Source organism: Topomyia yanbarensis, chromosome 2, assembly GCF_030247195.1.
Source record: "Topomyia yanbarensis strain Yona2022 chromosome 2, ASM3024719v1, whole genome shotgun sequence".
NCBI classification, from domain to species: domain Eukaryota; kingdom Metazoa; phylum Arthropoda; class Insecta; order Diptera; family Culicidae; genus Topomyia; species Topomyia yanbarensis.
Window position 1 is genome coordinate 162,301,549 of NC_080671.1, and position 16,958 is coordinate 162,318,506.

The 16,958-nt window shown below is 35.3% G+C and overlaps 1 protein-coding gene across 1 annotated transcript in view; it reads right to left on the bottom strand.

Annotated features, from left to right (window-relative positions):
• The window catches only part of LOC131681950 (UPF0047 protein YjbQ), an 84,724-nt gene that overhangs the window by 17,427 nt on the left and 50,339 nt on the right, over positions 1-16,958 (bottom strand). The window contains exons 2-3 of the mRNA XM_058963060.1: positions 7,494-7,548; positions 20-101 (exon numbers count right to left, since the gene is read on the bottom strand). Of these exons, the coding sequence (XP_058819043.1) occupies positions 20-101; positions 7,494-7,548 (137 nt within the window). The remainder of the gene's footprint in view (positions 1-19; positions 102-7,493; positions 7,549-16,958) is intronic.

The following is a 16,958-nucleotide window of genomic DNA, read 5'->3' on the forward strand; positions in this document are numbered from 1 at the left end:
ATACGATCGTGATACTTACCATATCGTCCGGACCTTCACAGGAATGTCGATACGGGAGTCCTTCCGGCACAATCTTGTTCAGCATCATCTCCATGTCGTCCCTGGAATATGAATAGGGTTTTACTGAAATTAATACTGACCTTTTCAAAATTCAGTACTGTTCCCGATCAGAATAAAATAAAAAACATTATAACAGAATGCAATTTTCGAAACAACAAACATAGTTGGCAACTGTTATTTCCAAAACTAAAACAACCACCGAGACAAATGTGGCTTTTAAAAACATTTTATTGAATCTTCTCTAACGCTGTCAAATCCCATTGTTTTTGAATTTAAAAGTATTTTGGTAACATTACGTTCATTGATTAAATTTTCTGATCATATGATGATGGCTGCAAAGAAGTTCTTTAATCCTTAAATGTGCAATGTTGTTTACCGCAGTAACGTAATAAAGCCGTAAGACAATTTATTAAAAAAAATCCGAAGAAAATTGGCAAGCTCCTTGAAGGATTAAGACTCAAAAAATCGTTATTTTGTTTATAAATGAGTTCTTTTACAACATTCTAAGAAAACGTTCTGTGGTTCCGAAGCTTAATGCAAGTTTTACGAATACCAACTGTTTTTAACAGTTCTGAGAGTCCATGCAGGAGAATCCCTAATTTGCGAAAAATTGCGTAACTATGTCACTTTTCGACCGATTTTGATGTCGTTGAATGCAGAATTAAATGTTCTTTAGAATTATTATTAGAACAAGGACATGTCTGTGGAAAAATGTTGAACCATTTGGATATCTTTCATGAAAAAGTCTTAAACATGACAATCTTCATATCGTACCAAAAATGTAACTAAATTTTTTTTTTTCAAGGCAACAAACGAGCCTAGAGAGAAATGAAAGTGTTCATATGTTACCCCTCTCTCTACTCTTTCTCTGCTAGTATTTTTTGTTTTGTTTGAGCTTGCTCAGCTTTGCTCAAAATGCCATCGAAACAAGAAGCTTTTTGCGAGCGCATTCTACAGTCAATACTGCACAAACATATCGGTAAAAAGTATACAGTATAACATTTGAAAAGCGAAGATGTTGAGTCATCGACTGTTTACCTTATCCTAAGATCCCCAACAACACTCGTAAGCAGCTGGAAGACCAACCAAAATAATGAACGCTAAAGGACTTCGCTCTCTTTCTTGTGCCTTCAACAACACGGATTTGCTGAGCCAACGGGATGCCGCAAAAAAGTTCAACTGTTCTCACCAGTCTTCATTGAAAAGCGTTGGAACAAAGAGTCGATAGAAGACAAGAACCCTGGAATATTTCAACGATAATTCTACTGCATCTACAAACATAAAATATAAATTTAAACGAAAAATTGAACAGAAAGCGATGTTGTACATTGCCATTTTAGAGAGGGGTATTCCTAAACCATGGTTCAAGACTTGTCACTCATGATGTGTACATGAACGAATATTTGAAGAAAATTTTGATCCCATTTCTACACGTATACGTATTTTGGCCGGATAAAGCGTCATCGCATTACGCCAAAAACACATGAATGTTTGAACTTTTTTTTTGAGTTGTAGAATTACTCTGAAGCTAATCAACTTCGATCAACATTTTGTTCAGCTGTATATACTCGGAGAAATTCTTACTTAAATAAAAGAAGTAGGCCGAATGCATGGCATGTGGAAACTCAGCTTACGTTAATTTATTGACGTACAACCGATAAATTGCACATGACTAGAATAGGCTCAACATTCTTGTTTAAAATCAATTTAGTTTCTCATGATGTATGAATAACGCACATTAACTTAGATTAGTCCTTACTTACATGCATGGTGCAATTAATCAAGAAGAAAATATATGCCTTGAGGAACAGCTCATGAAAGAAAGAATGATGCATTTACTGCTTCAATATTGATTATCTCCCATATTATTCAGTTCAATGATTATATTCTTGAGGCCATCAAAGATAGAATTACGGGAACTGTCTGATGCGAGTGAGTTTTCTCGTGTACTGTAACTAGTTACTGAAACAATTAAATTCATTCATGGAAAAAAATAGATAAATACATTTAAACTTGTAAGGAATAAATATCTCGTATGGTGTTTTTCATTTTGCAGTCTCTCGTTATAGTTATACGAAGAAATGCAATTGTATACAGTAAAGCCTAGTTTTTTTTACTAAACCGAAAAAACGATCATAAGATTGAAATCAAATAAATATACAAATAAATAAATCTCTACACTTAAAAAGTCTTGCGATTATTTTTATATTTTTTGTAAATTATGCCTATCATCCATTATGCCCAACGTACATTATGCCAATCGTTATGCGTTAGTTAGGCATAATAGATGTCTAACTAACGCATAACGTACTTATAACTAAAGTATTTTTGCTTAACATCACGCATCCATTGTTTTGTGATGGATTTGATGGGACCTACAACCTATACTTGTTCACTTGAAAAGTTCAAAATGGCTGTAGCACCGTGTACGCTACGTTTAATGAATAGCATTTAGTTAAAATGCACATCCTTCAGTTTTTCAACAAAATATAATCGTCAGTATTCAGCCAAAACTTATTTATTTTGCAGAATATTTTTTTTTTACTAAACCACATTACATCAGCAAAAAGCGAGTATTGGTGCTTAGACCAAGGTATACATAACAGGATATAGAATTAAATAACTATATCCCATCCCACTACGAAGATTCAACACGAAACTAGATTAATTAAAGAAGTATCAATCACTTTCAGCTTCGGAGCTCTCAATTAGGGTAATTTCGGGAGAGATGCCGCACTCTCTATATCTCGTATACGGGGGCACTTTTATACGGTAACATGATATTGTGAGATTGTCTTTCGAAGAATTACAACACTGGAGATATAAAATAATTCTTATTATTACCTCACGAAAATTTTATTAATGATTATGTGCGTCCAGTTACATCACGGGGCGTCGAAAATTTTTCAGCATCGCATTAAAATTTCGTTTTTTACATTGCTTGATTTTTTTTGTAAATCATGTTTCGGTTGAATAGCTGGAACCTTTTAAAAGGCATTCTGAATATGAGTACAGTCATCCATGATTTCGGACGCAAATGTTGTCGTGCGACATCTCTCCCCTACAATTGGGATAGATGCTGCATCAAAATTGCGGGTGAGATGCAGCATCCATAGCTAAAAATCGGGATGTCATTAAATGAACATTTGCGTTAGGTATAGGTTCTCAATAAGCTATATCCACAAACTAACGGACCTAACATACTGACATATAGGATTATGAGTCTATTTATCTATATATTTAAACGCGCTATATGTATCGCAGTGTTAGTTACTTCGGTTTATTCTTTAAAGTTTCACATACTAATTTTCGTGAACGCATTGATTTGTAGCGATGTCAATATTGGGATAAGAACGAAAATTTCAAGTAATTAATGGTATTTTTTCAAAATGAATCTTTCAAGAACACACCTAAGTTATATAAATTCATTATTGGGAGAAACAGCCAACTTCGTTTAAAAAACTCCTACTAACACATGGATATATATCGCTCGTACAAACATATAGATAAATAGTACCTTGAATTAAGGTTAAGGAAGTAAAATATTTTTAAAATGTTGAATAAAAAATGTTTCTAGAAATGTAGTACACCCTTAAGAAAAGTGAATGTGCTAGCCGATTTATAGGTATAATCAAACTTCATGAAACTCAGCTGAAGACACCTAATCACACAACGAAAGCTAAAAAATACTTGTGTTCACCATTTTCCAGCTTGGGACCACACTGCGGCGTCTCACCCGCACATGCGGCATCTCTCCCGCAATGACCTTGTTTTTAAAAAAAAGTTCGTGAAAATTTGATTTTTTTTCATGACAAAAACCATTTCACAGTATTTTAGAAACTTGTCGCAGTTGATAAAAATGATTTCATCGAATATTGAATGGATTACTTTAATGCAGGATCGATTTTTAGAAATGTGCTGCATCTCTCCCCAAATTACCCTATCAATAAGTAGTATTACCTATCATAGTACCTAATAGCATGGTTGGTACGAGAGGCCCCCATTTATTTTCTAGTATAAGATGAAATCTATATCAATTCGTAACATCTAACAGTGAAAACCAAAGCCTGGATATCAGTATTTTTCCCCGGAACAACAGATATGTATTTGAAAAAGTTAAAAAAAAATGTAAAAAATCGGGCAGGGAGCCAAGCTATAGCATTTTCAGTAAAAGATTTCAAACCTTGAAAATTGGCTTTATTGAACAATATTTCAACCGCAACTTAACCAGTGTGGGCATTATTGGTGTAAAATAAAAAGCGTTTTTCTCTGTCTAACAAAACTTTTTCATATTCGGAATTTACCATCTTATTCTGAGGTACTTCGTATTTGTTGAGACAATTGTGGAATTGTGACGTTATAACAGAAATGATATTATACTCTGTATAACATTCTTGATTGAATGTAATTATGTAATAATGTTAAACTCAATTTAAAGGGCGAACACGAAATTATTGCGACACATTCAACAGGGCAACTTTTTTACCATTGAGTAAAAATCAACCAAATTTTGCACACTTTCTCATTGATGTGTATTGTTTACATGCTGTCAAACTCGAAGTCGTGTTTTTCGATTCAACGAAAATGGAGGTGAACCAACGCGAGTCGAGAGAACAAATTCTTTCCAAACACCTGGAATTTCCTGACCTGTCGCATCGGCAAAGGACCACGGCAAAGGAGAAAGAAAACCGGGACCGGAAAACAAAAAGACGGAGGGAAAGGTGAAGCGGATGATTAAAGCAAATCCCAACGTCTCAAGCCGTGATTTGGCTAAAAAGATCGGCATGTCGCAGAACTACGTCCAGAATGCAAAGAAGAGAGCTGGACTACATACATACAAGGTACAGAACATCCCAAACCGCGATGAGCGGCAACAATCGACGGCTAAAACTCGGGCACGGAAGCTCTCCGAGAAGATGCTGACAAAATATGGCTGCTGTGTGATGGACGCCGAAACGTATATAAGGTTTTGTTTGTTTGTTTGTTTGTTAAAAGCCGATTTTAAGCAAATTCCGGGGTTGGAGTTTTTCACCGGCAAGAGCAAGTTCTATGTGGACGACAAATTTAAGATGAAAATGTCGAAGTTCGCCTCCAAATATCTCATTTGGCAGGCCATCTGCTCTTGCGGATTGAGGAGTGAGCCTTTCGTGACAAAGGGAACAGTAAATGGCGAGATCTACAAATCTGAGTGCCTCGAGAAGCGCCTTTTGCCGTTCTTGCAGCAGCACGACGAAGCTCCGCTATTTTGGCCAGACTTGGCTTCTTGCCACTATTCCAAAAGTGTCTTGGAGTGGTATGAGGCCAATTCTGTTCATTTTGTTCCAAAGGACATGAATCCGCCAAACTGTCCGAAGCTGCGTCCGGTGGAGCAGTACTGGGCAATGATGAAGCGGGAACTTCGGAAGAGCAAGAAGACAATCAAAGACGAGAAGCACATATGGTTATAAAATGGAAAAAAAAACTGAGAAACTGGTACCGGATGACACTGTAAAGACTTTGATGGAGGGCATCAAGCGAAAATGCGTTCAATTTTACACTCAAGGCTCCATCGATTAACTTTTCTTTTGATTTTTGAAGTAAATATATGTATAAAACTACCCTAAAATTTTGGTTTGATTTTAAACATTATAAGGAAATTGGCATGACATTTTCGGTGTCGCAATAATTTCGTGTTCGCTCTTTATATGTTATCAGATATTATAAATATGGCATAACTGAAGCTTTAGAAGGGTTATGTTAACCCTTCCTGTTTTTAGAGGCAGTCAGTAATAATTCGTTTTTATCAGCCCTTAGAATCATTTACTTTGAATTATTTTCATAATTCTACTGCTCTTTCAACACAAACATCATTGAAATATTTTCCGAGCATGCTTTTGCATAGAAGATACGTTCATTGGTAACCTGATTGATTAGTGTAAAAAAGAAATCCAGTAGTATCGAAATATTAGAGTAAATTTTGGGTAAGCGTTTTTTGAACTATTTTACTCTGCTATAATACACGATCAAGTTAGTCGTGTAATGGAAAGGGACTTGAAAAGAGAAGTAGGGGAGCCCGGGGCTAGTCGGCCATTGGGGTAAGTTGGTGGAGTTCCCTTTTTTCCGTTCCTATTAGCCATATGGCGCTGTTTCTAGGTGTGTATTTCAAGTAATCTGAAATACATTTTCCAATGCGTTTATGTTGTATAGCATTTTCTTTCGTAGTAATTATAGGTGATATTGTGTTGTCGAGCAAAGTAAGTAGTTTTATCAATTTTAAACATTTTTTTGTTATTTGGGATGATTTTTAACCCATTCTACGAATAATTACACGTTTCGATAGTGTGTGAAAAGAGCTTTTGCATGGACATTACACCTATCCGCAAACAAAAATATTTTTTTAAATATTTAATATTAAATTTTCAGTTGGGGTAAGTTAGCGATGAAGAACGCGGGGCATGTTGATGGTATTATTTACGGTCAATTGCTCAAAGAAATTCGATTTTTTTAATATGGAGTACGCGCAGAAGTCAAAAAGAGACTGAAATATAATGGCAAATGCCGGGTAAGTAACAAGTATAGTTGAATTTTTATAGCGTTCAATACAACTAATGTTTAAAGCTTACCATGCATACGTCATGGTTTAAACGTTTTTTTTTCTCTAAAGGATGATATAAACCTGTGTCATGACTAATTGGGCCAGTTTCATTGCTATTAGTAGAACCTGATATGCAAACTACATGCTAGACCTCTCCACATTTTGAAAAAGTTTTGAAATATACATAGGTCAGCTCAAATTCTTGTTCTAGGTGTGAATTTAATAACTTTCGCCAAAAATGGCTTAATTTGGACATGATTTAGAGGTGTCTCCAATCAAAAATCGTACAATCGCGTATCTTGATTTTTGGTTTTCTATACACTTCTATTCTATACATTGGAACCTATGTTCAGGGAGTTATGGTATTGTTCCTAGTCCAGTTTATCAGTAGGGTACATTATTTCTTCGATAAAGGAGAAACCAGACGGATTACTGTTTTGTATTGTGCCTGTATTACGTGCTTATTTTGCATTTTCCTCATTTTACTTTCATTTTCCTTGCCCTTCCAACCAGGAAAGTAACAAACACACATGGCAAGACATAAAACTTCGAATAACATGGAGAATGTGTCATTCGAGCCAATATATTGTCATTCCTGATGATGAATATTTTACGTTATTTTCTTCCAAAGTTAATTCACAGGCGAGAGATCGATGTTTTTCATCGTGTGTCATTCGAGCCAATATATTGTCATTCCTGATGATAAATGTTTTACGTCATTTTCTTCCAAAGTCAGTTCACAGGTGAGAAATCGATGTTCTTCATCGTGTATCATAAAAAACCGATGCATATAAACTAAACAATTTCAGTTCCTAATTCAACTTAATGTTTATTCTTAAAAATATAAATTACAACTTACCGTACGTCTGGGTCCCAACTCTCATTCAACGCTAAACTGGCCGATGTGTGTAGTACTGCAAAAAGAAAGAAAAATAAAGAACCATCATTTTTTGAAAACAACCTATGTAAGTCTCGCCCCAAATCGCACTACACCAACCCTGACGAATTTGTTAGCTGAGTTATCATTAAAATACATAGATTAATTATATTGTATGCTAATCATATAGTAGTTATGAAAAGCAGCCATCATCGATATTGATGTTTTACGCATAGAATTATTCTATTCGCAGCGGCATAACATGCCATTGCGACACACAAACACGAGTTTATAGATATAATTTGCAATAGCAAGCTAATATTATAATATAAATATAAAAAAGCAGGAAAAGAATGAATAAATGGAGTTAGTGGATTGATCGCTTCAATCTGCTCGTATTTTCTTCAAATCATTATTTCAATCAAGCCCACAGTAGTACAAACGTTGCTCAACACAAGTCGTTAATACTCCCTGTTGTTTTTCACGGCTATGAGACATTAGCATTGACAGAAACAGACTACCGAGACAACTATGCAGTTGAGAATTAAAAGGTTATAGTTTTACGTCATGTGTGATTAAAAAAATAAGAACCGACTTAAACCACCTAGCAGTGAAATGAAACATTTCTTACACATATTACGGTTGGATCATTTACTAGTTTATAGAACTCATACAAAGTAGGCACAGTTTCGAGTCCTGCAAGAATAAAATTTCGAATAAACGCGATAAATTGTAAAAATACAATAAAACGAAAAAAAGCGACCAAAAATTCGGTGAGAAATTGGTATGGCATTAACTTAGGAACTTGGCAAGCTCCACGGGGGCCATAAAGGCCGTCATAAAGGTTGTACGGAATCAAATTGCATCACTTTCAAATTTCTGTAATTTTTTTCCATTAGGCATATTTTGTTGAAATTTTAAGTGAAATTAGTTCAATGTGTATTATTTACATTGTATTAGTTTCACTACAACGAACATCTGACCATCGGTAGGAAGGAAAAAAACTAGCCGAAATGGGCTTCAACTGTAGTAACTCCGGAGCCAGAATTCCAATCCAAACTTCACTACCAGGAAGGTGAACACATGTTTATCTATTGATTTACTTCATAAATAAGAATTCTGGAGATCAGACTTCCGCTCTGATGGATCCTTAAACGGACAATTCTATTTACCACTATAAAAAAATCGATTTTTCATTTTTTGGTATTTTACAATATATATAAGAATTAAAAATATCATACTAATATTTAATCAACCTGCTCCGAAACTTTTTGGAAATGACCTCCCTCTCAATTTTTTTGCTAAATGTAGCATTTTTAAAAATGTATTCCAACTTATAGGCATTCTATTAATTGAAGACCAAGTAGTTAACGCAATTGTTCTACGGCCTATCTCAAAGGTTCAAAATAGGCGCATTGCCTTAATATGTGTTTAATGAATGGTGACAAACTTCCCTTGAATTTTCACGTCTTTGACTAGCAAGTTTAAAAATAAATAATACTTGTATTTGGTAAGTTTTAATTGAAAATTCATAATTGTCAAAATACTTGAAAATTTTAGAAACTTGGTAGAATTCGAGCACACGACGAAAGGTTTAAACAAAATAAAAAAGAATGAAATTAAACAAAAACAGAAATCAGCATTTTCGAAAAACAATATCCTTAAATTGCAAAACCGTACGTATGTTCAATATGTTCAAACTCCTCCCAGTTTCAAAGTTTTTCGAGCACCTTTTAAAACATGTTGAATGTTCATATAAAAATGTATGACAAATCCATATATTTTGCATATAAAACATCAAGCGTTTTGGGGCACGTCTTAATATGGTCCAATTTCGCCTTAATTTGCGTACCTTAATTGTTTTTATGACTGATGATGGATAACATTCCAACATCCAAAAAATAACTGCCATTCTAAGCCATGTGTCCAATTTTTGTCTAATACACCCGTTATGTACACACCACGTTTGTGGAGACGATGCTTAAACATGCCATAAAACACTGTTGATAACAATCGAAAAGGTACTTAAAAGTATATTAAAAATCATTTGGAGAAAAATAAGACATGTTATCAGTTGTTTGGATAAGCCCAAAGGCTTCTCTCTAACGCGAACAGATGGAAAGTGAAATTGATGGTATAGAAAATGTAATAAAAAAACTACTCCAACTAGTCGCTTTCGTTTTGCAAATGTGTTAATTAGTAATGCAACATAGGTTTGATGTAAACAATTCGCACAACATTTACTACACACATCCGTCAAGAGCAGGGAAAAGGTAAAACAGCTCATAAATTGCCCTGAATGGTGGACACATCATTGGTAGGTATAATCCGTTTCTTCACGGTTGTTAGTATCAAAGGAAACGTGTTAGGAAGGCACATGTTGATTGCATGCACATGCACACAATGAGTGCAGTTTTTGCAACCGCCTTCATGCGGTGGTCCCCATATGAACAAATTATTTAATGAAATGAGTTTCAGTACATCAGCATAATTTATCGTCAGGCGTGATAATTTTAAATATCCATTTGTGTGCTGGGCAAAGGGATATTATTTGTACTGATATATTCTATTGGATAATTACAAATATTCTTTTGTGATAACATGACAGTTGACATAACAAATTGTGTTAGGTTTGCTAATTAGTTCACGTAAATATCAGTCATAGAACTAGAGCGAATTCTACACATTAAACCATGTCGATATTAGTTCAACCTTTTGGATCTGTACTGTGCTGCGATTGAGATGTGAAACCTTCATCGTATAATGTACTTGTTCTTTTTGTCCAGTATAAGTCATGTCAAAAACATGCAATTGACTTTGTTTATTTGACTCCCAGGTGTTTCTCATTCAGACAACTTCTCGCTCGGATGATATTCTAATCAAGTGATACCCAAGTAACCATTTAAGCTACAATACAAAAGGCAGTTCAACTTCCACGAAACACTCATGCAATAAATTTACAGACGAGATCCGAGTCACGTGCGCGGAATGGCAGCAGAGTATAAACACGATGGAAGCTCTTACTGCTCATAGGGTGAAACAAACGCAGCGAAACGTTTTCGAAGTTTGTGGGTGAAATTAAGGAGACCAGTCTGTTTACAATTTTCAAACAGATACTTAGCATTTTTTAATAGATATAAGAATTAAAAATGTCACATCACTCAGCCAGAATAGCTAAGTAAGTGTTAGTACATTTATTCAATTTCCATATAATAATGCCAAAATATTTTCCCAAATTTAGTCCAATAGATTTTGAGTTATGGTAAACACCGCATTTTTTTCGATGTGTCTCCTAAAGATTCACTGTCACTCACACAATTTTCAATATTTTGTGGAGAAAATTTAGGGAACTATTGTACAAATGTTGGATTATTAGATGAAACTTGACTGAATAGATCAAAAGTCTCGGCATCACAATTTGTTTACTGTTGGGCCGATATCATTTTACCGAAAACAGCCCCGTAGTAGCCAAACAATGGTGTAAAATTCGACCTTTGTCGAAGCGCGATTTTTTGCCAACTTTATAAATTTTTAAAGCTTCGTTTCTTTATCAAACTGTCGATATAACTTCCAGCATATTATTGTATTTAATTTAATAATTTTATTGGATTTTTGTTTCATGTAATTTTTGTATAAACGCCATTGGTGGAGGTAGTTACTGTTTCCATATATTTTTTATTACGCTCCTAAGAACCAGTTATTTATTTGTTAGGTGGTTATATACAAAGTTGAAAGGAAAAGGTGATCTAAGTTCGTAATATTTAAAGAGTTTTATGTAAATTTTATTTCAAAAAACCGAAAAACAATCACTTGGTAGTACTATAGAATATTTTTTTTCGGGTGTTATCAAAAACATCGCGAAGCATCAAGTTCTAAAAGTTCTCAATCGATATAATGCCCGAAGAAAGCGATAAGAGTTATAAGAAATGTATCATCACACTGTTAGGTGGATTAAAATCGTTTTTTAGTTTGGCCCAACTGAAGGCCATTGCGTCTAAGTTGCTAGGATCGAGGTTAGACATCCGGACGTGACCGTGTCATGATCACGCGAGTGGTTGGACAATGCTTGAGATCGCGCTTATAGATGCTACAACGTTTACGTAGTTAGGGGTGTTTTAATGTTGGCGAAATCGCATTCGTAAATCTGTGTATATTATGGCAATTACATGGTCGCATTTGCGGTTTGTGTTATCGCGAAAACCACGAGCGTTTGTATGTTTGTGTCTATATGAGTATAGATAGAGTATAATATAGATATAGTAATAAAATAGTAATAAAAAAATTATTACATGCCGAATAAAGAAAAAAGATGCAAATAGATTGATTAGAACACACGTAGCATGCAATCAAACTACTTCAAGGGGGCGCTTGCTGTAGAGGCCAAAAATAATCGATTTCTTTTTATCTGTTTAATTGTTAGTATTGAACCTCTAGAAAGGTCTCCCGCAATCTCGGTGGCCACGCTGAACTTTTTTGTTTTAAATAGCCATGCATTCCACGCGCGTTTTCATGAAGCCATTTCCGAAACTCGAACGTTTTTCTGTTTTTTGTGGTTCATCGACAAACTACAAGTCTAAGCTCTACAAAACTAATTGAATTTCCCGTATCAGACAATTTTATCGAGAGTTATCGTGTTCGCCGCGGCCCTCCTGGACTTGGAAATGATTGGGCGTCTACTCTTGGAACGCTCGTATGTGTGGCTCTGTGTGACTGAAAATATTTTTTTTGTGCACTATAAATGTACACAAAAGGTCTATTGTTGCCTTGCCTTCAAAATCGTAAAACAAAATACCTTTCGTTTTGAGCACTTTACACCAGACGCTCCCCTTAACTCGTTTATATGGAGCAAATGTAGTTTATTTACCATTAACAACAATTGTATTCTACTAGAATGCTATGCTGACCGGGAATGGATAATTCACGTGCGTCGGTAAATTCATTGTACCTTAATTTATCCAATCCAAATTGAACACCGGAAGTATTAGCCACTATTCTATCATATACGCCAGTTCTACATCCATTCCCTGACCCAACTATCACAAATACTCAGACACACACATACACAGATAGACATATATATATATATATATATATATATATATATATATATATATATATATATATATATATATATATATATATATATATATATATATATATATATATATATATATATATATATATATATATATATATATATATATATATATATATATATATATATATATATATATATATATATATATATATATATATATATATATATATATATATATATATATATATATATATATATATATATATATATATATATATATATATATATATATATATATATATATATATATATATATATATATATATATATATATATATATATATATATATATATATATATATATATATATATATATATATATATATATATATATATATATATATATATATATATATATATATATATATATATATATATATATATATATATATATATATATATATATATATATATATATATATATATATATATATATATATATATATATATATATATATCCTGTATGTTTCAAATAGTTATCCTTTCAAAAAATCTCAAAAAAATGACTGTGGTGTATATATCCCCTTAACGTTTAAGATACTCAGAAGATACACTCGCTTGCAGCCCCATTTATCCGTGAATATCAATAAACCTATGCAAAACGGAACTAGCGATTACACATCATTCACCTTGCCTGCACGGTTGGCCTTCGTTGGACTCTCCAGCGAATTTCGGATCGAGTGTGATGTGATATCAAAGTCTGCTCCAGATAAGCTTTCTTCGTTTATTTTTTCCTCGTTTCAAATCCACGATGTGTGTTCTATACACACAGCTGGCTCGAGTTGGTAATACAGTGTGCCAAATTCCCATAGGAGCACGTGAATCTTTTTTACCTATAGAACTTATGATTTCACGGAATCCCAATATATTTTTCAATAATAGAGGGTCCGAAAGTTGAGCTGCTACAATATTTATATCACTATTGTAATATTTTTTTTCGAGAGTTGTCCTACTGGTGCTGTACAGCTAGGTTTTCAGAAGGACTCCCCGTCCGAATCCCATACTACAATTTGCAGACGAGACAGGCGAATGGCGCCCACTAACACACTGCTTTAGGCCAATTGTAGCGGGCCGTGATTCTGAATGTGATATTCATTGTACGGTTCAGGTATGTGCGGGTGTAGGGACTCGCGATAGCGTGTGTCATCGCGAAGGGCTCGAGCATTTGTACGATAACGTGTTCGATCGCGGGTGCGTTTGTATGTCGCGTGTGCTAACGTGTATGTAACTTCGCGTGGTCATACACATTCGCATATTCGCGTGTGTTCTAGAATGATTGCGCGCGGACCGTGAATCTAATACTTATTTTTCATGTACGGTTCAGATTCTAGAAAAAAGTGGGTTCTTCCACATCACTAGAGTTCGCAGACATGTCGCAATAGAACGTGTGGTCTAGTGGATATCAGCTTTATTTTTTGATTAGTTCAACTGGATGTATGGACCTAAGTTGCTAGAATGAAGAGTAAAGATTTCCGGACGTGACCGATTCATGATCTCGCGCGTTTGCAGGTTCGCGTTTGAGACAGCGTTTGTAACTTCGTATGTACTAAAACGTTCACATAGTTACCGGAGTGTTATCAAGTATGCGTGATCGCGGGCATAGGTGTGCGTGGATGATCGCGAAGGGTTTCGTATGTCAACGTGTTTGTCGCGTGTACTCGCATGTATGTGACTTATCGTGTATAAATTCGATTTTGAAACCCTGCGGCCATTCACATACTCGCGGACCGTTATTCATTTAGTTTTCGGTGTACGGGATCACATTCTGACAGGAAGTGAGTTACCAAATATCACTAGAGTTCCCGGTCATGTCGCCATGGAACGTTTTGTCTAGTGGATAGGGGAGTTATTTTTTATTAATTTTTCAATTTTATTTTTTTTATGAATTAATATGGACCTAGAATGTTGGTACCGAGGAGAGAGACTTCCGGACGATCCCGACTCATGATGGCACGAGCGCGGGACGCTGACATCATTTTGTAACATATTTGCGTGTGTTCCTGAATGGTCGCGCGAACCGTGAGTCTGATATCAAATATTCGGTGTGCGGTTAAAACTCTGGCAGAGATTGGGATCCCTTATATTGATAGGATCCCGGTCATGTCGCCATGAGACGTGTAGTCTAATGGGTATGAGCGTATTGTCTTAATTGGTCCAGCTGAATGCATGGACCTAGGCTTCTACAATCAAGGATAGACATGCGGACGTGACCGATTCGCAATCGCGTGCGCGAGGGCATTTTTGTAGGTTCCCGCTAGAGACCGCGTTTGAGAATGTGTGATCTTTGTTGACCCAACTGAAAGCGGATGTAGAATGGCAGTATAGGACTCAAAAAGAAGAGATAAAAGACAATATATAAGAGACGTAATAGATTAGACAGGTACCAGACACAGTATGATCATCCCATGAAAGATATACATTAGTACTTCAAACTCTACTAATCCTTGAATAGCCAACCACCACACATAGCACATCCTTTCTCAATTATCTATTTGTTACTGGTTGCATGTTGGTTATGAGCGGGTAAATAGAGGAAAGGTATAGAACAGAAAAAAGGCTCATATCAGCCCTCCCGGCCTCCTCAATACACCACTATCGAGGCGTATTGTAATCAACATCTTGAAGCGGGCTTATATAAATCAAATCCTGAGTAATCATAATGACTGGTGGATTATTAACATGAGAACTAATTAACTTCTAGTAGTAGAACTTGGTGCAATCATTATAATAAAAAGATGGTCCTTATATTTAAATGACTCTATTGAATCTATTGTGGCTTGATGATGTTTACAATACCGTCAATCCCATCAACCTGCGAGAGGGATTTATATCACTATTGTAATATAATATTATACACGAAGAGTGTTTTTAAAGTTATTTTCAAGTGCGATTTTCTGACAATTGAGTTGACGTACAATCCTATTTCTTTTTTTAATTACTTTAGTTTTTTTTTTTTTGCAATTTCATCATGCAAAAATATACGCATGAAAAATGTTTCCCTATTTTGGAATTTTGATTCAAAAATGATGTTTCGGTCAAGCAAACTTTTCGCAGGTTTCTTCCAAAGAATCTCTATAGTTTGTTCACCATTTATCTGTCAGTGTCATTCCGATTCTGCCTTTATTTTCGATCTGCTTTTATTGAAAATAAGTAGTAGTTTTGATTTTACTATTTTGCAGAAAGCCGTATGTAATTTTTAATATTCGTTGATTTTATGGCATTGTAAGAGAACGACTATCCACCGGGTGATGTCAATCGAGCTGGTATTTCTTTGGACTGAGTTAGCTTATTTCTTTGTTTGTTTAGTGTTTATTTGACAAACTAGGGAACTAATCCACAGGGCATCAATGTGCATGCAGAATACGCATGGTCTTGTCCGAGTGGAATGATGACTGTTGAACGAGGTCAGAGGGTTGAGAATTGACAGCAACTTTTTTCAGGACAAATTTATCATTTGGAGCTTCTAGTAAAGTAGAACGACCTTTTGAAAGATACAGTCCTTCAACTCGAAAGATAATGAACAAAAACTAAGTAGCATCTACGCGATGGTAGAATTGGGACAAAAAATGAACAAGCCTATATTTCAATGGAATAGTAGTTTCACATTCTACTGATGTATTCAATACTTCTCCTCCATAAACAAGGCCGCATCTAGTTTCCGGCCTATCTTTTAAATCTTGTTCGAATGAATTTTCATTTGCACAATCAGATGCGCGAGGATCTATGCTTTCTGATTCGAACTCATTCGAATGTTTTCCGGATCATCACATTCCATGCACTGCCGATAAATCTAGTCATATTTCCTGAATCTCTTTGCCTTCTCCCGTTTTTTCATGCATCCCATCTACTAGATATCATCATATGTTATCGCCGACTATGATGAGTTATGTTCTATCAATGACCATGCGGTAGACTTGGATGCAACGCCCAACTCCTACTTAGCAAAAGGCAAAGGGTTCTTCACATTTCCTTTCGATCATGTCCATATGAGCCTGACTAGTCCTAGTTTTTCCGTTCTAAGTTTATAACTGATTCGCTCTAGACTAACTATCGGTCTTTCAATTTCACTGCTTTCGTTTCTCTTAGTAAATTACTCTCGGAGACTTACCATATGTAGTCGCATTACCTGCTTGTGGATTCTTAGGCCGCTTGCAGAATGCCGGTGAGAAGCTGAGCAGGGGCTGGTACTGACAGTGGGATGCGAGAAACCTGCTTGCAGCATATCAAATGAAGCCTGTCAGAGTAAAAGCAGGCAGTCGACGCCGATCCGCTCTGCTTTCACTCTGACATCATCCTTTTGGTTTACAGCACGCATCTCGAATCTTAATGTCAGTTTCAACCCCAGCTCA